At 34.8% G+C, this 27040-nt stretch overlaps 1 protein-coding gene across 1 annotated transcript in view; it reads left to right on the forward strand.

Moving 5' to 3' along the window:
• Positions 1–27040, forward strand: part of LOC148954507 (synaptosomal-associated protein 29-like) — an 87558-nt gene that overhangs the window by 47173 nt on the left and 13345 nt on the right. Inside the window, exons 2-3 of the mRNA XM_089087123.1 lie at positions 12651–12918; positions 15318–15419. Of these exons, the coding sequence (XP_088943249.1) occupies positions 12651–12918; positions 15318–15419 (370 nt within the window). The remainder of the gene's footprint in view (positions 1–12650; positions 12919–15317; positions 15420–27040) is intronic.

The raw sequence follows: 27040 nt of genomic DNA on the forward strand, positions 1-27040 counted from the left end.
CCTCCCCTGTCTTACAACCCCAAATTCTCGCGAAAAGAAATAGCATTTCGATAAATTCCTTCCCTCTATATTTCCAGCTAAATCCCTCCACCATTGTTTTACAATCATATTCTAGCGAAAAGAAATAGCATTTCAATAAATTCCTTCATTCTATATTTCCAGCTAAAAGCGATCACTTTCCTTTGTCAATTTTAATGAAAATGCCGTTCTGTTTTGACATAGCGCGAGGTCTAAAATTAGCAGTCACCCTATTTCTGGTTTACAAACGCGGTCAAGTCAAAGGGTTTCTCTGTCAAAATTAAAACACTTTGAGATAATAATTAGAATTGTAGTTTCGTAACCTGTATGGAAGGAGAGAAACAGATTAAGTTTAACAATATATTCAGAACATTAAGTGAGAGGGGGAGGGGCAATACATCGCTTCTAACAGCTTCGTTGTAAAGCGCCTTACGTAAAAGTAAGGGGGATTCTGTGTGTAGACATATACGCCCATTGACAAGAAAACTAATGTGTAAATATATAATTTTTTCAAGCTCACAATAAAGTTTCTTTTATATTCCCAGGCGTGAATCCAGGATTTTTGTTGGGGGTTAGCGCTTTTATTAGAAATAGAAAAGATAATTGCTTCTTCATCATTTAGTGATTTTAGCTATAACATTTTAATAAAAGCTAGTAAGATATGCCTTTCGCTTGAATAAAAACCTGAACCTTCATATAATAATGCTTTGACTTATTCCCGAGAAATGTTGAATTAAGTATAATCAAACAATGATTTTCAGAGTTTAGGTTGCTTTCGACAAAGATTTCTCCTTACATACGGAAATTTCCACAAGATGATTGATCCATGCCCCATCTAAATGTGATAGAAGCTACTACACCCTGCTTCAATCTCTTTTACATATTCAAACTGAATTCTCGTATAACAATGCTTTGAGTTATTCCTCAGAAAATTGACCCCTCTAAATATTTACTCAGAGGAGTGGGTGCTGAAATGTAAAACGTTACCTATTTACCAATCATTTTCACAATTTTCAAGATGAGATCCTTGAAAACACTCCCTCCTTCTCAGTTTATTCTATGAAAGTGAGCTGTATTTGTTAGAGTTTCAGAATCATTACATATTTATTTAATTTAAGCACTTTTTTTCAGATATAATAATGTTTGGTGTGATTGATACGGAATATATTGGACTGAAATATTCCTCAACTGGCATCATTTTCGAAGCAGCTTTCTTACTCCTAGACAACCAACGACGTGAAATTCATTGCTATAAATGGAACATCAGATACAATATGTATAAGTACGAGAAAAACAGATGGCGTCCTACACTAAATTTTATAAATCGAAATGGCTTTTACGCTAAAACCATACGAGCACATAATGAAAATGACTATAAAATACAACATGTACAAGAAGAAATTCAGGAAATATGCAGTTTTTTCGGTGTGCAAGCTGTTTATGTTAAGGGAAACGTGCCAACTGATAAACTCTTGCTAGAAAAATGTGATAAAAACATAGCATTATTCAATTTAGAAGACTTCAAATGTGAGAAGTACCCACATTCAGTCCATGACCCAGAAGATGAAGTTAGATATTTCGCTCAGTGGATACCGGAAAAGATACCTGACATGGAAAAATGCATCAGATATCCAAAGTCCTAAACTTGCTCCTCCTCATATCAAATAGATTAAGCTTCTGTTTTTAATATGTCATTATTTTTTCAAATGTTTTTAAATATGTTTAAGCAATAAATATCTTAAGCCTCAACCGTTTTTATTCTTTAGAAAAATCCGTCGCCTTGAAATTACACTTTCAGATCCAACAGGTCAGGGAAAAAGCTTTCAGGTTCAGCATGTAGGAGAACCCTAAATGCTCATCCCGAAAAAAATTGAAAGTTAACCCTAAACTCTAAAAGAATTTCTCTGAAATCCCACTTTCAGATTCAACATGTAGGAGAACCCTAAATGCTCATCCATAAAAAGGTAATTTAACCCTAAAATCTGAAATAATGTCTCTGATATTACACATTCATATACAACAGTTCAGTGAAAAAGCTTTCAGGTTCGGCATGTAGGAAAACCCTAAATGCTCATCCCTAAAAAAGGTAAGTTAACCCTAAACGCTTAAAGAATTTATACGAAATACCACTTTCAGATTCAACATGTAGGAGAACCCTAAATGCTCATCCCTAAAAAGGTAAGTTAACCCTAAACGCAGAAAGAATTTCTCAGAAATCACACTTTCAGGTTAGGTTAGGTAGGACCCCGACCCCACTACCACAACCCCAAAGGGTTCCAACCCCCATACCTCAACCCCCCAGGAAGCCCCCGATCCGCAGAGGTTCCCCCAAGTACCAAAATACCACCGGGCTCCACCACGCCCCACCGAACACCCAAAGGCCACCCACCCGTCCCCAAAGGTCCACCGGGCTCCCAAAGGACCATTAGGGCCTCCAATCCACCCTCCCAAACCCCCCCATGCCCTCGCCGGGCCGCCCCAAGACTCACCGGGGACCCCAAAAGACCACCGGGCCCCCAAAGGGTCCACCGGACCCCAAAAGACCCCTGAGTCCCCATTTTTTGATACTTTTTATGGCTTTTTTATATCTTTTCAGGACAAACTATTTTCTTAATGTCCATCCTAAACCCATTTTACAAGTTGAAGTACCCATCCCTTAACATTACTTTACAGCTCTTGAATGCTCCAACACCAAGCAATACTTTTCAAAGACATTTCAGAACAAGTTCCTTTCTTAATGTCCATCTTAAACCCATTTTACAAGTTGAATTCCTCATCCTTTTTACAATAACTTTAGTATACTACTTTTTTGAATGCTCCAACACCAGGCAATACTTCTCAAATGACATTTCAGAAACTAATTTTCACATTGATGTGAAGGAAAGTTCAAGTTCTTTTCCTAACTATCCATATGAAAAGAAATAAGTTACATATCAATTAAATTTTTTCAAGAAAAAATTAAAATTTTCCACTTCAGTTCAGATTTTTCTCAAAGAGATGGAAAAATTTAAAATTACTGTTCTAAATTTTTCATAGAAGATGCAAAAAGTTAAAGTTCTCTTCTGAATTTTACCAAAGAACACAATTCAATTCTAATTTCTCCAGAGAAAATTAAAAATCTTCCTCTGCAGTTCATAATTTCACAGACACAAAGAAATTTTATTTTCTCCTCTGAATTTTTGTAGAGGAAAGAAAAAGTTATCATATGATTGTGATTATTTTCCATGAAGATAAAAATTTTCACTTTAATTTTATATTTTCTTAAATTCAATTCCGACATTTCTCAAAGAGATCAAAAAATTTAAAGTTCTGTTCTAAATATTTTCCCGAGAGAAGAAAAGTTCAACTTCAATTCTAAATTTTCTCAATGAAAATGAAATAAGTTTTTGATCATTTCTATTTTCCCAAAATAAATATAAAAATTTTCCACTTCAGTTAAGATTTTTCTCAAAGAGATGAAGAAATACAAAATACTCTTCCAAATTTTTCATAGAAGTTAAAAAAGTTCAAGTTCTCTTCAGAATTTTACCAAAGAACACAATTCAATTCTAATTTCACCAGAGAAAACAAAATCTTCCACTTCAGTTCTTAATTTCACAAAGACATAAAGAAATTTAAAGTTCAATTCTAAATTTTTCGGTACACAAAATCAGAAAAATGTTCAATGTTCCTTTAGTACCTACGCAATTAGGCGAAAAATGAAGATATTTATGCACAGTTTCAACTCGCTATGGCTAAGTTTGCTAAAGACAAGCTATTTTCGTGCGAAAACACACAAAATCAGAAAAAATGTTCAATGTTCCTTTAGTACCTACACAATTAGTGTAAAAATGAAGATATTTATGCTCAGGTTCAACTCGCTATGGCTAAGTTTGCTAAAGACAAGCTATTTCCTTGCGAAAACACACAAAATCACGAAAAATGTTCAATGTTCCTTTAGTAACTACACAATAAGACTAAAAATGAAGATGTTTATGCTCAGTTTCAACTCGCTATGGCTAAGTTTGCTAAAGTCAAGCTATTTCCTTGCGAAAACACAAACAAAAACAGAAAAAAATGTTGAATGTTCCTTTAGTACCTACTCAATTAGACTAAAAATGCAGATATTTATGCAGAGTTTCAACTATCTATGGCTAAGATTGCTAAAGACAAGCTATTTTCTTGCGAAAACACAAACAAAATCAGAAAAAATGTTCAATTTTCCTTTAGTACCTACACAATTAGGCTAAAAATGAAGATATTTATGCTCAGTTTCAACTCGCTATGGCTAAGTTTGCTAAAGACAAGCTATTTTCTTGCGAAAACACAAAATCAGAAAAAATGTTCAAAATTCCTTTAGTACCTACACAATAAGTCTAAAAATGAAGATATTTATGCTCAGTTTCAACTCGCTATGGCTAAGTTTGCTAAAGACAAGCTATTTTCATGTGAAAACACAAACAAAATCAGAAAAATGTTTAATTTTCCTTTAGTACCTACTCAATTAGACTAAAAATGAAGATATTTATGCAGAGTTTAAACGATCTATGGCTAAGTTTGGTAAAGACAAGCTATTTTCTTGCGAAAACAAAAACAAAATCAGAAAAAATGTTCACTATTCCTTTAGTACCTACACAATTAGACTAAAAATGAAGATATTTATGCACAGTTTCAACTAGCTATGTCTAAGTTTGCTAAAGACAAGCTATTTTCTTGCGAAAACACAAACAAAATCAGAAAAAATGTTCAATGTTCCTTTACTACCTACGCAATTAGACTAAAACTTAAGATATTTATGTAGAGTTTCAACTATCTATGGCTAAGTTTGCTAAAGACAAGCTATTTTCTTGCGAAAACACACAAAATCAGAAAAAATGTTCAATGTTCCTCTAGTACCTACACAATTAGGCTAAAAATGAACATATTTATGCACTGTTTCAACTAGCTATGGCTAAGTTTGCTAAAGACAAGCTATTTTCTTGCGAAAACACACAAAATCAGAAAAAATATTGTTAGGTTAGGTTAAGTTAGATTAGGTTAGCCTACGTACGCGCGCATATAGGTTAGGTTAGGTTGGATTAAGTTAGGTTAGGTTAGATTAAGTTAGGTTAGGTTAAGTTAGGTTAGGTTAGATTAAGTTAGGTTAGGTTAAGTTAGGTTAGATTAGGTTAGCCTACGCGTACGTAGGCTAACCTAATCTAACCTAACTTAACCTAACCTAACTTAATCTAACCTAACCTAACTTAACCTAACTTAATCTAACCTAACCTAACCTAACTTAATCCAACCTAACCTAACCTATATGCGCGCGTGTACGTAGGCTAGCATAACCTAATTTAAACAAACCCACCAGTATTTTTTCTAAGTGTACGTTTTCACTTGCTAATACAGAGGTTCTGTATTAAAAATAGTTCTATCGTGTTGTAAAAGTGCAATTAAAACTTAAATTTGTTCATCGTCGCGGAGGTCACCAATGAACACAGTGCATTTTTTTCTGAGGAGTTTTTCGTTCTATCGAAACCCGCTATCCATTATTTTAGGAATACATGGCTATTTGTAAATGTGCATAAATAACTTCAGTTTTAGTATAATTTTGTAGGTAGTAAATGATATTTGAAAATTTTTACTGAGTTTGTTTGTGTTTTCGCAAGAAATTAGCTTGTCTTTAGCAAACTTAGCCATAGCTAGTTGAAACTGTGCCTAAATATTTTCATTTTTAGCCTAATTGTATATGTTCTAAAGGAACACTGAACATTTTTTCTGATTTCGTGTTTGTTTTCGCAAGAAAATAGCTTGTCTTTACCAAACTTAGCCATAGATCGTTGAAACTCTGCATAAATATATTCATTTTTAGTCTAATTGAGTAGGTACTAAAGGAAAATTGAACATTTTTCTGATTTTGTTTGTGTTTTCGCAATAAAATAGCTTGTCTTTAGCAAACTTATCCATAGAGAGTTGAAACTGATCATAAATATATTAATTTTTAGACTATTTGTGACGGTACTAAAGGAATATTGAACATTGTTTCTGTTTTTGTTTTTTAGCACGAAAATAGATTGTCTTTAGCAATCATAGAAATCGCGAGTTGAAACTGAGCATAAATATATTCATTTTTAGCCTAATTGTGTAGGTACTAAAGGAATATTGAACATTTTTTCTGATTTTGTGTGTTTTCGCAAGGAAATAGCTTGTCTTTAGCATACTTAGCCATAGCGAGTTGAACCTGAGCATAAATATCTTCATTTTTACCCTAATTGTGTAGGTACTAAAGGAACATTGAACATTTTTTCTGATTTTGTGTGTTTTCGCACGTAAATAGCTTGTCTTTAACAAACTTAGCCATAGCGAGTCGAAACTGTGCATAAATATCTTCATTTTTCGCCTAATTGTGTAGGTACTAGAGGAACATTGAAGATTTTTCTGATTTTGTGTACCAAAAAACTTGGAATTGAACTTTAAATTTCTTTATGTCATTGTGAAATAAAGAACTGAAGTGGAAGATTTTGTTTTCTCTGGTGAAATTAGAATTGAATTGTGTTCTTTGGTAAAATTCTGAAGAGAACTTGAACTTTTTTAACTTCTAGGAAAAATTTGGAAGAGTATTTTGTATTTCTTCATCTCTTTGAGAAAAATCTGAACTGAAGTGGAAAATTTTTATATTTATTTTGGGAACATAGAAATGATCAAAAACTTATTTAATTTTCATTGAGAAAATTCAGAATTGAAGTTGAACTTTTTTTCTCCCGGGAAAATATTTAGAACAGAACTTTAAATTTTTTGATCTCTTTGAGAAAGGTCTGAATTGAATTTAAGAAAATTTAAAATTAAAATGAAACTTTTTATCTTCATGGAAAATAATCACAATCATAGGATAACTTTTTCTTTCCTCTACAAAAATTCAGAGGAGAAATTAAAATTTCTTTGTGTCTGTGAAATTATGAACTGCAGAGGAAGATTTTTATTTTCTCTGGAGAAATTAGAATTGAATTGTGTTCTTTGGTAAAATTCAGAAGAGAACTTGAACTTTTTGCATCTTCTATGAAAAATTTGGAAGAGTAATTTAAAATTTCTTCATCTCTTTGAGAAAAATCTGAACTGAAGTTGAAAATTTATATTTTTTCTTGAAAAAATTTAATTGATATGCAACTTATTTCTTTTCATATGGATAGTTAGGAAAGGAACTTGAACTTTCCCTTCACATCAATGTGAAAATTAGTTTCTGAAATGTCATTTGAGAAGTATTGCCTGGTGTTGGAGCATTCAAAAAAGTAGTATACTAAAGTTATGGTAAAAAGGATGAAGAATTCAACTTGTAAAATGGGTTTAGGAGGAACATTAAGAAAGGAACTTGTTCTGAAATGCCTTTGAAAAGTATTGCTTGGTGTTGGTGCATTCAAGAGCTGTAAAGTAATGTTAAGGGATGGGTACTTCAACTTGTAAAATGGGTTTAGGATGGACATTAAGAAAATAGTTTGTCCTGAAAAGATATAATAAAGCCATAAAAAGTATTAAAAAATGGGGGCTCAGGGGTCTTTTGGGGTCCGGTGGACTCTTTGGGGGCCCGGTGGTCTTTTGGGGTCCCCGGGGAGTCTTTGGGAGGCCCGGAGAGGGCCTGGGGGGGGCAGGGAGGGGGTTGGTGCGGGCCGATTGGTCCTGGGGGCGCCGAGGGGACCTTGGGGGCCGGGCGAGGGGGCTTTGGGGGGTTCGGGGGGTCCTTTTAGGGCCCGGCGGTCTTTTGGGTGCTTGGGGGAACCTATGAGGACCGGAGGGCGTCCTTCGGGGTTGGGGTATGGGGGATTGTACCCCTTTGGGGTTGTGGTAGTGGGGTCGGGGTCCTACCTGACCTAACCTGAAAGTGTGATTTCCGAGAAATTCTTTATGCGTTTAGGGTTAACTTACCTTTTTAGGGATGAGCATTTAGGGTTCTCCTACATGTTGAATCTGAAAGTGGGATTTCAGAGAAATTCTTTAGGTGTTTAGGGTTAACTTACCTTTTTAGGGATGAGCATTTAGGGTTCTCCTACATGCTGAACCTGAAAGCTTTTTCCCTGACCTGTTGGATCTGAAAGTGTAATTTCATAGAAAATCTTTATGCGTTTAGGGTTAACTTACCTTTTTAGGGATGAGCATTTTGGGTTCTCCTACATGTTGAATCTGAAAGTGTGATTTCAGAGAAATTTTTTAAGCGTTTAGGGTTAACTTACCTTTTTTTTTAGGGATGAGCATTTAGGGTTCTCCTACATGCTGAACCTGAAAGCTTTTTCCCTGACCTGTTGGATCTGAAAGTGTAATTTCATGGCGACGGATTTTTCTAAAGAATAAAAACGGTTGAGGCTTAAGATATTTATTGCTTAAACATATTTAAAAACATTTGAAAAAATAATGACATATTAAAAACAGAAGCTTAATCCATTTGATATGAGGAGGAGCAAGTTTAGGACTTTTGATATCTGATGCATTTTTCCATGTCAGGTATCTTTTCCGGTATCCATTGAGCGAAATATCTAACTTCATCTCCTGGGTCATGGACTGAATGCGGGTATTTCTCACATTTGAAGTCTTCTAAATTGAATAATGCTATGTTTTTATCACATTTTTCTAGCAAGAGTTTATCAGTTGGCACGTTTCCCTTAACATAAACAGCTTGCACACCGAAAAAACTGCATATTTCCTGAATTTCTTCTTGTACATGTTGTATTTTATAGTCATTTTCATTATGTGCTCGTATGGTTTTAGCGTAAAAGCCATTTCGATTTATAAAATTTAGTGTAGGACGCCATTTGTTTTTCTCGTACTTATACATATTGTATCTGATGTTCCATTTATAGCAATGAATTTCACGTCGTTGGTTGTCTAGGAGTAAGAAAGCTGCTTCGAAAATGATGCCAGTTGAGGAATATTTCAGTCCAATATATTCCGTATCAATCACACCAAACATTATTATATCTGAAAAAAAGTGCTTAAATTAAATAAATATGTAATGATTCTGAAACTCTAACAAATACAGCTCACTTTCATAGAATAAACTGAGAAGAAGGGAGTGTGTTCAAGGATCTCATCTTGAAAATTGTGAAAAGGATAGGCACATAGGTAACGTTTTACATTTCAGCACCCACTCCTCTGAGTAAATATTTAGAGGGGTCAATTTTCTGAGGAATAACTCAAAGCATTGTTATACGAGAATTCAGTTTGAATATGTAAAAGAGATTGAAGCAGTGTGTAGTAGCTTCTATCACATTTAGAAGGGGCATGGATCAATCATCTTGTGGAAATTTCCGTATGTAAGGAGAAATCTTTGTCGAAAGCAACCTAAACTCTGAAAATCATAGTTTGATTATAATTAATTCAACTTTTCTCGGGAATAAGTCAAAGCATTATTATATGAAGGTTCAGGTTTTTATTCAAGCGAAAGGCATAACTCACTAGCTTTTATTAAAATTTTATAGCTAAAATCACTAAATGATTAATAAGCAATTATATTTTATATTTATAATAAAAGCGCCAACCCACAAAAAAAATACTTTAGTCACGACTTTTAATATAAAAGAAACTTTATTGAGAGCTTGAAAAAATTATATATTTACAAATTAGTTTTATTGTCAAATGGCGTACATGTATACAAACAGAATCACACTTACTTTTACTTACAACGAAGCTGTTAGAAGCGATGTATTGCCCCTCCCCCTCTCACTTAATGTTCTGAATATATTGTTAAACTTAATCTGTTTCTCTCCTTCCATACAGGTTACGAAACTACAATTCTAATTATTACCTCACAGTGTTTTAATTTTGACGGAGAAACCCTTTGACTTGACCGCGTTTGTAAACCAGAAATAGGGTGACTGCTAATTTTAGGCCTCGCGCTATGTCAAAACAGAACGGCATTTTCATTAAAATTGACAAAGGTAATTGATCGCTTTTAGCTGGAAATATAGAATGAAGGAATTTATTGAAATACTATTTCTTTTTGCTAGAATATGATTGTAAAACAATGGTGGAGGGATTTAGCTGTAAATATAGAGGGAAGGACTTTATTGAAATGCTATTTCTTTTCGCGAGATTTTGGGGTTGTAAGACCGGGGGGGGGGGTTAGGGTAAAAAGAATATATTTACATTGACTATAAAGATTGCATGGTTTGGGGGGGGGATTTAGCTGGAAATATAGAGGGAAGGAATTTATTGAAATGCTATTTCTTTTCGCGAGAATTTGGGGTTGTAAGACAATAGGGGGGGGGGGGTTAGGGTAAAAAGAATATATTTACATTGACTATAATGATTGTATGGTTTGGTGGGGGGGGGGGGGTTTGAGGGTATATGAATATATCTACATTGACTATAAAGATTGCATGGTTTGGGGGGGGGATTTAGCTGGAAATATAGAGGGAAGGAATTTATTGAAATGCTATTTCTTTTTGCGAGAATTTGGGGTTGTAAAACAATGGTGTAGGGAGGGGGGATTAAGATGGAAATATAGAGGGAAGGATAATCATTTCGTTTTGAGAGAATTTGGGGTTGTAAAACAATGGTGGAGGGAGGGGGGATTTAGCTGGAAATATAGAGGGAAGGATAATTATTTCTTTTTGCGAGAATTTGGGATTGTAAAACAATGGTGGAGGGAGGGGGGATTTAGCTGGAAATATAGAGGGAAGGAATTTATTTATTTTTGAGAGAATTTGGGATTGTAAAACAATGGTGGAGGGAGGGGGGTTTAGATGGAAATATCGAGGGAAGGATAATTATTTCTTTGTGCGATATTTGGGGTGTTTAAAACATTGGGGGAGGGAGGGGGGATTTAGCTGGAAATATAGAGGGAAGGATAATTATTTCTTTTTGCGAGAATTTGGGATTGTAAAACAATGGTGGAGGGAGGGGGATTTAGCTGGAAATATAGAGGGAAGGAATTTATTGAAATGCTATTTCTTTTTGCGAGAATTTGGGATTGTAAAACAATGGTGGAGGGAGGGGGATTTAGCTGGAAATATAGAGGGAAGGATAATTATTTCTTTTTGCGAGAATTTGGGATTGTAAAACAATGGTGGAGGGAGGGGGTATTTAGCTGGAAATATAGAGGGAAGGAATTTATTGAAATGCTATTTCTTTTTGCGAGAATTTGGTTGTAAAACAATGGTAGAGGGAGGGGGGGTTTTAGCTGAAGATATTGGAGGAGGTCCAAGGAAAATTTGTTTGAAAATAAAAATGCACTTACATTGCTAAGTGCGGCTGCCAAGACCTCAAGCTCATCAAATTTATCCATTGTTATATCAATTGTGTCAAAATACTTTCCGATAATTTAGTCACATTGCACACCCTTTATATACGAAATCTCAAGGGTTAATTGTTATGTAAGGGGTAAAATCATATGTAAGCAGGTCTATGATTGGCTGAGAAGGAGGATGTAACCGACTCGCTGATTGGCTGAGAAGGGGGATCTAACTGTTTCCGGGAAAGTCTTAACATTTTGGCTCGAGAGCAACAACAAATACTATTTCCGGATCATAACATCTGCCTCGAACAGGAAGGAAATGTCATTAACTGTTTCTCGGAACCTCATAACATCTGGCTCGAATAACAATAACAAATACTATTTCTGGATCATAACATCTGCCTCGAACAGGAAGGAAGTGTCATTAACTGTTTCTCGGAACCTCATAACATCTGGCTCGAATAACAATAACAAATACTATTTCTGGATCATAACATCTGCCTCGAAAAGGAAGGAAGTGTCATTAACTTTGCTTCGAACGACAACAACATTGACCCCATTAACCACGTGTTCTCTCTAATTACTCTGTTCAAAACAACAACAACATTGGCATTCGCTAAGAGCGTGCCAAAAACACACCTGGAGAAAGAGGTCATTGACCGATTACACAAGCATTCTCCCTAATGACTCTATGCCCTTATTAGGTGTGCAAAAAAAGTTGTAGGTGGCAGCAGGGGTGCGTGATCGGAGTCGGACCCCCATCTCTACTCCTCTGGTGGCACAGGAGGAACTAAGGTCTAAGGTAAGGATATATAGGAGGTGTTAGATGGGACTCCTGAGTCACCCACTTCCAAAATATTTTCTAAAGAATACAAATCTATTCATTAATATTTTTTTAAATACCAAAATAATTGATCTTGGAGTTGATGTAACATCAATTTGACTTCCATTTTGGTAAATGGTAACTTTTGGGAGAAAAAAGTACATATTATTAGCTTTTGTAATACTGACAAATTTGACCTGTAAAGAAGAATTTGTTTTTGTAACTTCCCAAACTGTGATTTTTCTGTTTTTCAGTCCCTATTTTCTAAGAATTTCTTGATACACACCACTCCCTCCTTCAAGGGTCAAACCTATTTTATCATATATCATGATAATGACATTCTATAAAATGTTACTTTTAATGAATATATTAAATTGGCTATTTAAGTTTCAGTATATTCTCTCTCAGCTAAAATAAGTAGTAAAAAAAAGAAAGAAACTAAGAGATTTCAATCAAGTTGAGTAGAAATTTTGTATTGTATAGGATGCCCAAGTTTTTCTTGAAATTGACTTTTTGTTACCTCAGACACTCATTTGCAATGAAGTAATAAGGAACCTATAAAAATATATCACATAAAACCCTATCATTTTCATACCATTAACTTTATTGCATGTTTTGTAATTGCAGGGAGTATTATAATAAGGAACCTATAGACAAGACATTCTCAAGACCCAAGAATCCTTTCAGTGATGAAGAGTACACAGATGAACTAAACTTTCTTGAAACTGCTCCTATTAGACCATGGACAAAAGATCAAGAGGCATCAAAGCAGGAGGGTAGAATCCAGACTCTTATGGAAAAAAAGCAGGAAGTAGAGCAGAGAACTCTCAATTCCACTTACAACTCTTTAAAAATGCTCAATGAATCTGAAAGTGTTGGAGCTCAAACAGCCGAGGTTGGTGTGCATTGTGTGCCATTTTAGATTGTAACAAACATTATAGGACAAAACAGGAGACTTTTTGAAATGGTTAGAGACTGTGATGCTTTAAGTGGGCAATAATTAGATCAGGAGTGTATGTAGTTTTTTTTTATGGAAAGGAGGGCAAATAAAAGAAAACACATTAAGTGGTAAATTGTATGGAAAATGTAGGGATTCTGGTGGAAGGTGTTAAAACTATTGAGTATTCTGGATGGGGTAGTGTGTGGGGGTTTTAGCTTCAAGCTAAAGTTTGTCTTGTTCTCCTTTTGGCTCTAAAGGTTGATTTAGTCAGTAAGCAGAGTGGGTATGATGCAATAAGCAGAGTGGGTATACTTAACCAGTAAGTTAAGAATAATTCTAAGAAGCCGTGAGTTGAAAGTATATGCTTGAACTATTGCAACCAAGGCAATATTTTGCTTATTTTATTATATTGCTCATTGTTCAAATTTGGCGAAAAAAGATGAAAAATGAAATAGGTCAAAACAACGCATAGGCATTAAATTTGGCAAGCAAATTACTTATTTTAGGTCATAAACAGATTTTACTTTTTTAAGTTAAATTGAGACGATTTGGCATAAATGCTGAAATGCAAAGTTGACTAATTTCGCATTTTACCATATCTGTTCCAGAAAATTCACTTGGATTTCGGCAAAAAGACAGGAATGAGATTAAAATTTTGTGCGAAGTTCAACCCAATCGTCAACTTTTTTTTCAAATATACAAATTTACAAATAATTTGTATATTTGCCAAATTTACAAGTTGTACTATTGAGTTTCGGATCTTCTTTACCGGGTCTTGGAATTGATATTGAAATCGGATTGAAATTTGGGCTCTCTGAGATTTTGCTTTAACTACTCCTTTTTTTCTGGGAATCAGTATAATTTTGGACTCCTGATCCAAATTTTACCGAATTGAAAAATTCCCCCTCTCCCGTTATGAAGCCCCTGCCTGCTAGAATGGAGATAAAAACCGCACCAATTTGCTTTTACGTGTATTTTGGCTTCCATTGTTCAAATTTCGTCCTGGTTAAGGCCTCCAAACTGGGTCTTATTTAAATGCCAATGAGGTGTTTGGAAGACGTTGTTGTTTGCTGTTTTTCTTCCTCTTCCCTCCAACGAACTGAGTCCTTAGCTTCTTCTGTGTTCTGCTGAAAACGAAGGACAAAAGCTGCTTCACTATGGTGGAGTATAATTACTGGATTTTATTGAGTACAACGACAAGTATAATGAAAAAACGGACACAAAGGGAAGCGAACGCTACCGTTTATTGATAAGAGATTAAACAGTCTGAAAAAGACTCTTGATCCCACAGATTTTTGAGTGTTGTTGCTTGTGTCACGTTTTCCTCGAATTTACATACGTCATTACGTAGTATGTGCCCTCTGAGCTCTAAAGGGATTTACCAGACTCGTTTGTTTATTCAGATTTGAACGACACGTCACTCGGGGTATTTTGAACAGATTTGAAACTCCTTCCCCATAAGAAAAATTTGCGTCAGTCCGTGGCGCGCCGTCGTTTTCCCTATAAATTGCTATTCACCACCGAAAAGACAAAGGGCGTGACGTCGGGGTCTTTTTAGTATACTGTTTATTATTCTTTGTTGTATTTTTATTTATAATAAATTATTGTCTCAGTCTTATTAATATAAAGCTATGTTATGCCTTTTTGGCAGCCATTATTTTTGGCTGCCAAAATATGGGCAACAAATTATTTTTTAAACAGATTCAAATTTAAAACCGTAAGTCCTTGGGCCAAGTAAACCCCAATATAAAAGACAAATTTTAGACTGAGCGACGGTCCATGGTAAAGGGGAATCTGATGTAAAACAAAGCGTTGGGTTTATTGGTGTCCAAAAATGGCGAAACACTTTTTTTTTCCAAAAATGGTGAAACACTTTTTTAACGAACTGAAGAACCAAACATAGGAAATTCCAATAAGACAAACATATAGGATAAGTTGTGTAGCAACAGTGTCTTTTTTAACAAAGATAAACCCAAAATGGAGTAATTTTTAGCAATTCTGTAGAGATTACCACTCAATTCAGCAAGTGTGATTTTTATATACAGTGTATTTAACTTAGTTTTTTTTTTCTTTTTTTTTAAAGGAATATGTTTGGATTTTACCTGACTGAGCTATCAAGTTATACAACCGAGATCCGCTGATTTTTTGATTGAGCAAGTAAAATATAGCTAGTAATTAATGTGATTTCAGCGTTGTTTTCTTATGAGAGTAAGAACTTTTTTTTTAATAGAGCAGCTTTAAGAAGGATATTAGCTAAATAAACGCATTCCATCCGGTAGAGAAGACGTCAAAGAATTATACACTACCCTAGTCAATTTTTCTTTTATATCATTAAAAAGAAAAAATATTTTCAGGAACTTTTGAGACAACGAGAGAAACTAGAAAGGACTAATGATAGACTAGATAAAATGGGCCAGGAATTGAGAGTCTCAGAACGACACATACAAAATATAAAGGTAACTATCCTCTTATTTTTTTTTTTTTTTTACTTATTTTTTTTTTGTTTTGTTTTGTTTACTTATTTTTGTTTACTTATTTTGGTCTTATTTTTTGTTTAATTTATACCAACTATGTAAAAAATAACCACCTTGTGTATTATGTGGTAGAGTGACCTAACTATGGAGGATAATGGGGAATAATTCAACCCCATCCAATTAGATGAAAAAGGAAACTTCACCAGTTTTTAAGTTTTAAATGATGGTTGTTCAATTTATGGAAAACTCTGAATCTAGTTACAATATTTTAAACCATATAAGTGGTAACTATATATGTATTTTATTTTAGTTTAGTAAATATGTAACTAGTATTATTATTTTTGAGTAGTTAACGTTAATTATATTAATTCTTCATAGTTAATAAACATTGTTTAAATTATAAATATTTATTGTAAGTAAATATGTATTAATTAATTTTCATGAAATATTGTGTATTCAAATATGTTATTTAAATGTATTTTAATTTGCTTCTTATTTGCAGCAATAATATTAGGACTGTTAACTTAGAACATTGTTATTCCAAAAGCATTGTTGTGAAAGGTAAAATCGAATTCGATCATTAAAAACTAAATGTTCCAGTCCAGACACCTGTAACTTTTTATTCCTTGCAATTTGACTCTAATTGCACCACTGGTACGGTAACTTAATCGTAGTATTGTTTTTAAATCTTTGTTTGGCTTTTATTTTGTAATTTATTTTAATTCTTTGGTGGTTTTTGGTTTTTTAGCTTTTTTTTTTACTATTTTTAAAATCCACATTGTTTTTAGATTGTTTTGAGCTATTGACGATAGAGTCTTCTTTTTTTAATCGTTTTGGTCAACAGCCCTGTTTTTTTTTAGTTTTTTTGGGGGTGGGGGGGGTTTGGTCCATTCCAATTTAGATTTTCCATTAGGGAGGCGTTGCCAAATACAAAATGTACATAAATTTACATATGTAAATGTAACGCGTCAAAAGCTAAATACCTTGTAACGAATCTTTGCTGGGTTGAACCTTTCAAGAGAGCATTAAAAAAAATCTAATTCTTGGGCGTCTTGTTCCCCCTATCCAGACCCTTCTGATCATTGGTGCCCATAGGCTGAATTTTAGGGGGGGGCTTAGCTGGTCTAATCAGCACTTCCTATGCTATATAATAGAAATCTTAAAACAAAAATATAAAATATAAGGTAGCATCATTAAGCCAGAGGGGGGGCTTGTGCCTCCCTCTGCCCCCCACCCATATGGGTGCCCATGCTTCGGATCAGTTCTCTCTTTTTCATAGTGAGATAGAGTAGAAAAACCAGTAGGGTATCCTACCAATTCTTTCAAAGGTATTTTATTTCAGATTCGCCATCTTGAAAAACTGACACCCATTGCCAAATTGCAAATAAATTCATTTAAAAATTGACTCCAGTCTTTTATGCTTTTTTTCTTTTAAGCTTGAAAAGTTTAATGAAATTTATTGAAAGTATTAAGGCAAATGGAAGTGAAAAAGAAAAATCATACTAAAATGTAAAAGTAATTACAAAAAAATCAGGCATAATTTATTCCTCGCTCACTATACAAATGAAGAATCGGCGTATCAAACAATAAAAAGACAAAGAAAAGAGAAAGAAAAAAGGAAAGGTAAAAATTAGTAGTGTCGGGAAAAAATGCTACCCTCTGATTGAAAGAGAGCCTCCTGACTTGGTTTGTTTTTAATCTTCATCTCAGTTTATTCAAGCTTTTAGCACTTTGTTATATATTTTTTATTATTATACTTATTTATGCTTATGTTCTTCCTTTAATTAATTTAAAAATCAAGACAGAATTTTTTCAAAGGAAAGTAAAGAAATCAGAGGCAACGCTATAACATTGCCTATAGTAAAGGCCATACGGCTCCAATATTTTATTATTATTATTTTTTTTTTTTCCAGAGGCACTTCATATGGAAGGGGTTGTGGTAAAAACTTCAAAGGGGACTTATTTGATTGTAAATAGAGAGTTCTAGTGACCCTTTCAAGAGTCAAAAGTCATTTGAATGCAACTAAAACTTTTTCCATGATCACTAGTTTCCAAAACCCACCTATTCAAAGTTTTGAGGTAGCCATTTTGTTGAGCGTAGTTGATTTCCAGATAGAAATTATGTTTTTGAGGAGGACACTCCCTCACAACCCTCAGTGCAAGGGTTGTAAGCTATGCCCTGGTGGCAAATAAGATTTTTATTGAAAGCGTGGTCGTAGAAACTCCAAAAACGATCATTCGATTGTAAATTCAAAGGGCTAGTGCCGTTTTTAATAGTCGAAAGGGATTGGAGGGCAACTAACCCCCCACTCACGCCCACCTTTTCCCCAGACACATCCTATCAAAATTTTGAGATAGCCATTTTGTTCAACGTGGTTGAAAATCCTGGAAATTAGGTCTTTGAGGATGACACTCCCCCACAGCCCTCAGGGCAAGGGTTGAAAGTTATGCCCTGGGGGTATATACGGTTTTTATATAAAGTGTTGTCGTAGAAACTTCAAAAAGGGCTCATTCGATTGGAAATTTAAATGGCTAGTGGCGTTTTTAATAGTCGAAAGTGATTGGAAGGCAACTAACACCCCTTCCACGCCTACCACATCCTCAAACATATCCAATCAAAAGTTTGAGATAGCCATTTTGTTCAATGTAGTTGAAAGTTCTGGAAATTATATCTTTGAGCATTACACTCCTCCCAAGGTCTTGAGGGCAAGGGTTATAAGTTATGCCCTGGGGGCATATATGGTTCTTATGGAATGAATGCTCGTACAAACTTCAGAGAGGTTATTTTATTGAAAATTGAAAGTTCTAGTTTAATGCTTAACCGTCAAAAGATATTGGAGGGTAACCAGTCCCCCCCCCCCGTGCCCTTTTTTCCCGACTGTATCCGATAAAAATTTTGAGATAGATGTTTTGTTAAAACCACTTCAAAGATCATATAATAAAAACTCCGGTGTCGACACAGCCCCCCAGGGCCCGGGGGCAGGCGTTGTGAGTTATGCCGTTCTAATTCACTTTTTAAGATTGAAAAAAGATTGGAGGGCACCTAGCCCCCCCCCTCCACGCTCTTTGTTTTCTCATACCCATCTGATAAGAACTTTGAGATAGCCATTTTTTTTTAAATAGGTCAAAGACCATATAACGAAAATTCCAGGGTCGACACAGTTTCTCAGGGCCCAAATGCAGGCGTTTTAAGTTATGCCCTGGGGGAATATATGGTTCTTATGGAAGGGATGCTCGTAAAAATTTCAGAGGGCTCATTTGATTGAAAGTTGAAAGTTCTAGTTCAGTTTTTGAGAGTCAAAAGAGATGGTAGGGCAACTAGCCCCTTCCCCCCAACGCCCCTTTTTTCCCGAATGCATCCGATAAAAATTTTGAGATAGCCATAAGTTAAAAATTGTTCAAAAGTCAGATAACAAAAACTCAGGTGTCGACACAACCCTCCAGGGCACGAGGGCAGGTGTTGTAAGTTATGCCCTGGGGCATATTTGGCTCTTATGAAAGGGATACTAGTATAAACTTCAGAGAGGGCTCATTTGATTGGAAATTGAAAGTTCGAGTTCACTTTTTAATAGTCAAAAGAGATCCGAAAGCAACTAGCCCCCCCACGCCTTCTTTTTCCAAACCCATCTGATGAAAACGTTTAGATAGACTTAAAAAAAATAATTCAAAGGTCGGGTAAGAAAAACTCCGTTGTCAATACAACCCCCTAGGGCCTGGGAGAAGGCATTCTAAGTTATGCCCTAAGGGCATGAATGGTTCTTATGAAAGGGATGCTTGTATAAACTTCATAGAGGGCACATATGATTGGAAATTGAAAGTTCTAGTTCACTTTTTAAGAGTCAAGAGATGTAAGGGCAACTAGCCCCCCCCCCATGCCCTTTTTTTCTCAGACCCATCCGCAACAAATTTTTAGATAGCCAGTTTTTTAAAAAAATTTCAAAAATTAGATAAAAAAAACTCGGGTGTCAACACAACCCCCCCCAGGGCCCAGGGGATAGGCGTTGTTAGTGTTGTCCTGGGGGCGTGTATGGTCCTTATGAAAGGGATGCTCGTATAAACTTCAGAGAGGGCTCATTTGATGGGAAATTGAAAGTTCTAGTTCACTTTTTAAAAGTCAAAACATATGCGAGGGCAACTAGCCCTCCCCCCCCCACATACCCTTTTTTCCCCCAGCCTATCCGATAAAATTTCTAAAATAGCCCTTTCATAAAAAATCATTCACAGTTAAGATAAGAAAAGTTCCTGTGTCAATTCAACCCCCCATGGCCCGGAGGCAGGCGTTGTAAGTAATGCTCTGGGATCATATATCGTTTTTATGGAAGGGATGCTTGTATAAACTTTGGAGAGGGTTTATTTGATTGGAAATTGAAAGTTCTCGTTCACGTTTTAAGAGTCAAAAAAGATTGGAGGACAAATAGCCCCCCCCTCCACGCCCTAAATGATTCAGATAAAAATTTTGAGATAGACATTTTGTTAAAAATAGTTCAAAGTTCAGATAACAAAACTCCGGTGTTGACACAGCCCCCCAGGGCCCAAGGGTAGGCGTTGTAAGTTATGCCCTGGGGGTATATATGGTTGTTATGGAAGGGATGCTCGTATAAACTTCATAGAGGGCTCATTTGATTGGAAATTGAAAGTTGTAATTCACTTTTTAAGAGTCAAATGTGATAGGAGGGCATCTAGCCTCCTCCCACACTCCATTTATTTTTCCCAGGCGCACTTCATATACAAGGGGTTGTCGTATAAACTTCAAAGGGGGCTCATGTCAAAGGGGGCAAACTTTTTTCACTTTGATATTGTTACTTTGATACCAGTTTTGATACTTTGATTATTTTTCTTTAAAGTTTGATTTTGAAATGAAGAATTTTTAAAAACTTGAAACTTTTTGCAATCAAAAACAAACAAAAATTAATTTAAAAAAAATTTCCGAAAAATAAGTTTTTCAAAGAAAAGTAAAGGCTTAAGCTCAACAGATACAAATACCTGTTAAAATTCAAACTCAAAACGACCAGAAATTATTTTTAAAGAATAAATGAAACCCAAAACGAACAGAAATTAAATAGACAATCATAGGAAAAAACATACAACAAGTAATAATGTAAATGAATAAATTGATCCTAAAGCGAGTAATGCTTGGATTAAATATGAAAATCAAGCTTAAAACGAAAAAAAAATATTTTGCTGTTGAAGTATTACCGCAACTTAAAACGAACAGAAATTAAATAAACAATCAATGCAAACAAACATACTATAAATACTAATGTAAATGAATCAATAAATCTTAAAACGAGTTAAACTTTAATTGAATATGCAAATCAAGCTTGAAACGAACAAAAATCATTACAAACAAGAGTTTGGGTATCGCCTCCTTTTCTCACTGTAAAAGTCCAAAACCTACTGCGTCATTGGCACTTTACTGAAAACTATTCGTCTTGAAGAGTCTTGGAAAGTATAAACAACATCAAATTGAATATTTGATTTATAATGATATTAGTTTTTTAAAGATCCATCAGTTGAAGAATTTTTTCACTCTATTTTAATTTTTTTTCTCTATTTTTTCTCTATTTTTTTTCACTCTTATTTTATTTTATTTTTATTTTCAATGCTGTAAGAACTGGAAAATAAAATATTTGTAATATAATACGTTTTTCAGTGAGGCGCCAATGACGCAGTAGGCTTTTGGTTTTTATTGAGTAATAAAACAAACGTTTTTTTAACTGAAAGTAAGGAACGACGTTAAAACCTAAAACGAATAGAAATTATTCCGCATATGAAATGGGCTGCCCCCTCCTCAACGCCTCGCTCTTTACGCTAAAGTTTTTATTGTTAAAAAAAAGAGTTGTGAGAAATTCAAACTTTAGTGTAAAGAGCGAGGCGTTGAGGAGGGGACAGACCCTTTCATATACGGAATAATTTCGGTTCGTTTCAAGTTTTAACATCGTTTCTTACTTTCAGTTAAAAAAACTTGTTTTTTTTATTTAATTTTTGAACGTTTTTCAATTAATGCAGGTTTTGATTTTGGCTCACCATACATGAATAATTAAAAAAATTTCATATTAATTTTACTGTTATTTGGTTAAATGGCTTTCTCGAAACTTATTTAATTTTATTTACGAACATTTTTATTAGTAATAAATATACGTAACTTACGAATTAACATACTTAACGAACGTCTATATTGGTATATTTTTAATACGTATATTAGTGGGTTTGCCCCCCTAGTTAATACCTTAATCTTGAAGCTAAAGTTCGAATTTTGTTCCAATTCTTTAAAAATGACCCCTTAGTCACAAAGGCCGTTAATTAGAATAAATAGCTCTTATGAAAGTACTAAAAAATCTTTGGCTTAAGGAGCGAGGTGTTGACTAGGGGGTGAACCCAATCATATACGTAATATTTTCTGTTCGTTTTAAGTTTTGATGTTGCTCCTTACTTTCAGTTGAAAAACTTGTTTTTTTAATTTAATTTCTGATATTTTTCCTTAATAATGCTGGGAAATCCGGCGCCCCGTTCATAGTAATATCCCTTCCCCCATTAAAACTTCCCTCATGGAAAGATCCTCCCACATAACTCCTGACCCACCTACCAGAAAAAATCCCCCCTGGAAACATCTGTATAGTTCCCAATAACCAATTCTATATGTTAACATTGGGTAAAGTTCATAATTTTCAGCCCTCCCCCCGGGGACTTCGGGGGATTAAGTCATCCTAAAAGACATAGTTATCATATTTTTGACCATCCTGAACAAAATGCCCACCTCAAAATTTTGATTGGGTGACTTTGGGAAAAAAATGAGCGTGGGAGGGGGCTTAGTTGCGCTCCATTTTTTTGGTCACTTAAAAGGGCACTAGAACTTCTAATTTCCGTTCCAATGAGCCCTCCCACGATATTTTAGGACCACTGGGTCGATACGATCACCTCTGGCGAAAAAAACAACAACAAATAAACACGCATCCGTGATCTTTCTTCTGGCAAAAAATGCAAAATTCCAAATTTTTGTTAATAGGTGCTTAAAACCTCTACAGTAGGGTTCTCTGATACGCTGAATATGATGGTGTGATTTTCATTAAGGTTCTATAACTTTTAGGGGGGTCTTTCCCCTTTTTTTCTAAAATCAGACAAATTTTCTCAGGCGCGTAACTTTTGATGGGTAAGACTAAACTTGATGAAACTTATATATTTGAAATCAGCATTAAAATCTGATTCTATTGATGTATCTATTGGTACCTATTGGTATCAAAATTCCGTTTTTTAGAGTTTCGATTACCAATGAGCCGGGTCGCTCCTTACTTACAGTTCGTTACCACGAACTGTTAGATTTACAGTTAAGGAAGGGAACAGTATCCAAAATCTTGTTTGTAGTGAAACTATATTCGTCTTGAACAACTTTAGAAAGAACTAATAAATTAAACTAAATATTTGATGTATAATGATGTTAATTGCTGAAAGCTCATCAGTTCAAAATTTTTCTATAATTTTAATGTTTATATTCAATATTAAGTACAAAAGAAAATACTTGTAATAAAATTGGTTTTCAGTAAAGCGCCAATATTTTTTTTTCGTTTTAATTTTGATTTTCATATTCAATCTAAGCATTACTCGCTTTAAGATCTATTTATTCCTTTATATTATTACTTGTTGTATGTTTTTTCGTATGATTGTTTATTTAATTTCTGTTCGTTTTGGGTTTCATTTATTCTTTAATAGTATTTTCTGGTCGTTTTGAGTTTGGATTTTAACAGGTATTTGTATCTGTTGAGCTTTACTTTAAAATGGCTTTTACTTTTCTTTTAAAAACTTATTTTTTGGAAAGTTTTTTAATTAATATCTTAAAAGAACTATCTTGATTTTCTATTTGTTCGTATGAAGTAGAATCAAAAGGAAAAGCTTTGTTAAAAAGTGTCCTATTCAAAAAGTAAAATTAAATGGGAAATTCACAAATGTAATTATTTTGAGAATATGTTTTCCATTTTTGTAATCTTGATTATGATTGTGATTTTTCATTTTTGCTGCTGAAACCACGCTATCTAAAATGAATTTGGTTTTCAGTAGAGGATAAATGACACTCGAGTCTTATTTTGAACTTTTGAGAGAGAGAGAGAGAGAGAGAGAGAGAGAGAGAGAGAGAGAGAGAGAGAGAGAGAGAGAGAGAGAGAGAGAGAGAGAGAGAGAGAGAGAGAGAGAGAGAGAGAGAGAGAGAGAGATAGTTTGGGGATAGAGGAGGAAAAAAGAAACGAAATTTCTTTTTTCTAAATGGAGGTTTCTTTAGCCCTGTCTACGTGTCGGAATATTTTCAAGCCGATCAGCGAAACAAAATCGAATTGTCTGTGCTAAGAGTCGATACAGCCAGATTTATTTTCCAAATTGTGTTGTCCTCATTAAAGTCCTCTTGGTCCAGATAACCCTGAAAATTCCATCTAAATACCCTGGAAGTTCGGAAGTCCCAAAGTAGGCCGATTCTTGACCTATTTTGGATTGTCAAGAATCGATGAAGTTGATTTTTTTTTTCAATATTTTTCCTCATAGGTTCGTTTCACCTGCTTACTTACTGTAAGTAGTATTTTTTGTAATTAGTAATATTAGTAAGCATGGGCGTAGGCAGCATATTGTCTAGGGGGGGGGCAGTCGATAGTGTGATGGAGGGCCTTTTATCAACTGCTTTACCAACCATCTGCTTTTTCAGCCATATCTAATGTAAATTTGAAGGTCTAGGGGGTGGGCAGCTGCCCCTCCCCCTCCCTACGCCCATGTTAGTAAGTAGTATTTTTCTAAGTAGTAAGTAGTGATTTTTTTCAATATTTTTCCTCATAGGTTCGTTTCACCTACTTACTTACTGTAAGTAGTATTTTTTGTAAGCAGTAATTTTAGTAAGTAGTATTTTTGTAAGTAGTAAGTAGTGATTTTTTTCAATATTTTTCCTCATAGGTTCGTTTCACCTACTTACTTACTGTAAGTAGTATTTTTTGTAAGTAGTAATTTTAGTGAGTAGTATTTTTGTAAGTAGTAATTAGGGATTTTTTCAATATTTTTCCTCATAGGTTCGTTTCACCTATTTACTCACTGTAAGTAGTATTTTTTGTAAGTAGTGATTTTTTTCAATATTTTTCCTCATAGGTTCGTTTCACCTACTTACTCACTGTAAGTAGTATTTTTTGTAAGTAGTATTTTATAAGTGTTTTTTTTTCAATATTTTTCCTCATAGGTTCGTTTCACCTACTTACTTACAACTTACTGTAAACCCAGTAAGTTGCAAGCAGGTCTCAGACAAAACAAAGTTTAGCCTATTCCCAGCGTCACAAATCAATGCAACAAATTAGTGCCAAGTGTTTTTGTCTTCATTGAGACCCCTTGTCTCTGTCTTCGTGCCTTGTAAGTTTAAGCCAATCAGAGAAAACTAAATTTGTTGGCCCAGTTCCAGGAGTTACATATCAACACAAACAAAGTTCAGAATGTTTGTCTTCATTGACGGCTACCCGGTCCTGTCTAAATGCGCCGGAAGTTTCAGGTTTATCCAAGACACAACAAATTTAAGGTCCATTTTGGGGTGTCACGAATCGATACAGACAAAATTAATTTAAAATTTTTGTATTTATAAATTAAGTTTTTCTCTCTTTGAATTGCTTTCTTTAAAATTCAATCACAAGTATTTACTTTATTTTTTTCTAACAATTAATAATTGAGACTGTGAGTCAGGATTAAGTTCAGTTATTGGTAAATTTAAATTACAACAGCTTGAACTTGTACTATTTTTGCACTGATATAAAATTTTATGCTTTCATTTAGGTACAGCTAATCAAGAGCCTATTTCAGGAACAAGTCACATTTGCACATCCAGGCGATATAGTTTGTCAAGTGATAGATTGTAGGAGCGACACAGAAGACATTGCACCTATTTTGCAACGGAATGAACCGATACAACCTACTTTTTTCAAAAATTTCCGTTTTCATTAAGGTTCTCTTGGCTGTGTCTACATTTAACTTTAAAGCCGATTGGGAAATACCCATCTCTGGTTTTCCAATCTGCGGTTGTAAAAAAAAGCTTTTTTTGGCCGTTTTTGGACCCCAATAGGCCCAACAATTTATTTTTACGTTAAGCTTCTCTTTACCCAGCGACTTTAGGCTCTTACACCCTCCCCCGTAGCAACAAAAATGGGTGGTTAGCTTAGCACAAGTTCTTGGCCCTTTGCCAAAGACTAAGTTATTTAAGACCCTGTTTGGGGAGGGGGGGAGGCAATGGACTCAAATTTGTCTTTGACATTAGTATCCGCTATACCCGGGACTTGCAAGTTTGACGTCCATTCTATTCAAATAAAGAAGTGTTTGTTGATCATTTTATGGGCCCAATTCTCAGGTGAAAAATATGTTTTCTTTTGTGAATTTGGATCATTTTGGCACAAGGAATCACATATATAAGTGTCTTGCCAATCCAAAAAAAAAAATGTCTTTTACCCATTTTGGGGGACCTGTAACCTCAGTCTGTTTTTTGAAGTAATTAAGATCCCTTGGCTCAAGAACTTGTTAGTGTAATTTTGAAGTCGTTTGAAAAGAAAGCACGGTTTCTGGCCCTATTTCGCAGAAACCAGTATTTTTGTTTCTTTTTTTGTATATTGTTCTCTTCTTGGCCCAAGAACTTACGGGTATAAGTTTTGATCTGACCAGAAAAAAATTCCCTTTTCAGGCCCTATTTTTGAGAAACCATGCCCGAGACTTGCTTTCTGAGTGATCAGAAGGTAAAATGTTACTGGCCCATTTCCGGTCCCCAAACACCTTCCCCCTTCCAAATAAAATGTATGGTCACTTTAGCAAAGGGAACGATTCTTGAAAGTTTTAAGCCAATTAAAAAAAGATTGCCCTTTTTGGGCCGCGATTTTGAGAGGGTTATTGCTACCAATCCAAATTTTTTTTTTTTTTTTTAGCATCAGTGTCTACTTTCCTGGGACTTGGTTCTGTGTTTCAGACCGTTCAGGAAATCAGGGTACCGCCAGAGAGACGGCAGGAGAATTGAAGGCCCCCTATTGTGGAGTAAAGGAGACATTTAAAAAATATTAAAATAGGAAAACTGAGAAATAAATCCCCTTAAATCTTGGTAGAAACAAAACTGCTGGTGGAGTTTTCCCCCTCCCCCCACCTCACTGGAAAATTTCCTGTTGACGCTTGGCGCTTTCCTGTCTGAGGCTTATCTATACTTCGTTGCAAAATCTCTATAACCCATTTCTTGAAATTGTTTTGACTGAATTTGTTTTGTTTTACTACTTTATAAAAAAAAAAGATAGTAAAGGAATGAAATTTGCAGTATTGAAAAAGAAAATAAAAAAAAGGGAACAGAAATGAGAATACTTTTTAGTGAGTCAAGGAGTTTACATAAAAAGAAGAAAAACACAATATAGAAAAGTTGACCAAATCAGACAGGAATTTTAGCACAGTTAACATAGTTTCGGGGCTGTACCTCCCGGGGGGGGGGGGAAAGCTCAATCAATTATGTCTTGTTTTAGCCATCAAATATCTTACAATTCACATTTATAGAATAACTGTCTAAATTTAGGAGAAAAGAGAGTAGGGCGGGTGGGGGGGGGGTTTAATCTAGATCTTTTCCTAGGTAGGCA

The sequence above is a fragment of the Artemia sp. Qi Xiang Cuo genome, chromosome 3 (assembly GCF_049724085.1).
Source record: "Artemia sp. Qi Xiang Cuo chromosome 3, ASM4972408v1, whole genome shotgun sequence".
NCBI lineage: Eukaryota > Metazoa > Arthropoda > Branchiopoda > Anostraca > Artemiidae > Artemia > Artemia sp. Qi Xiang Cuo.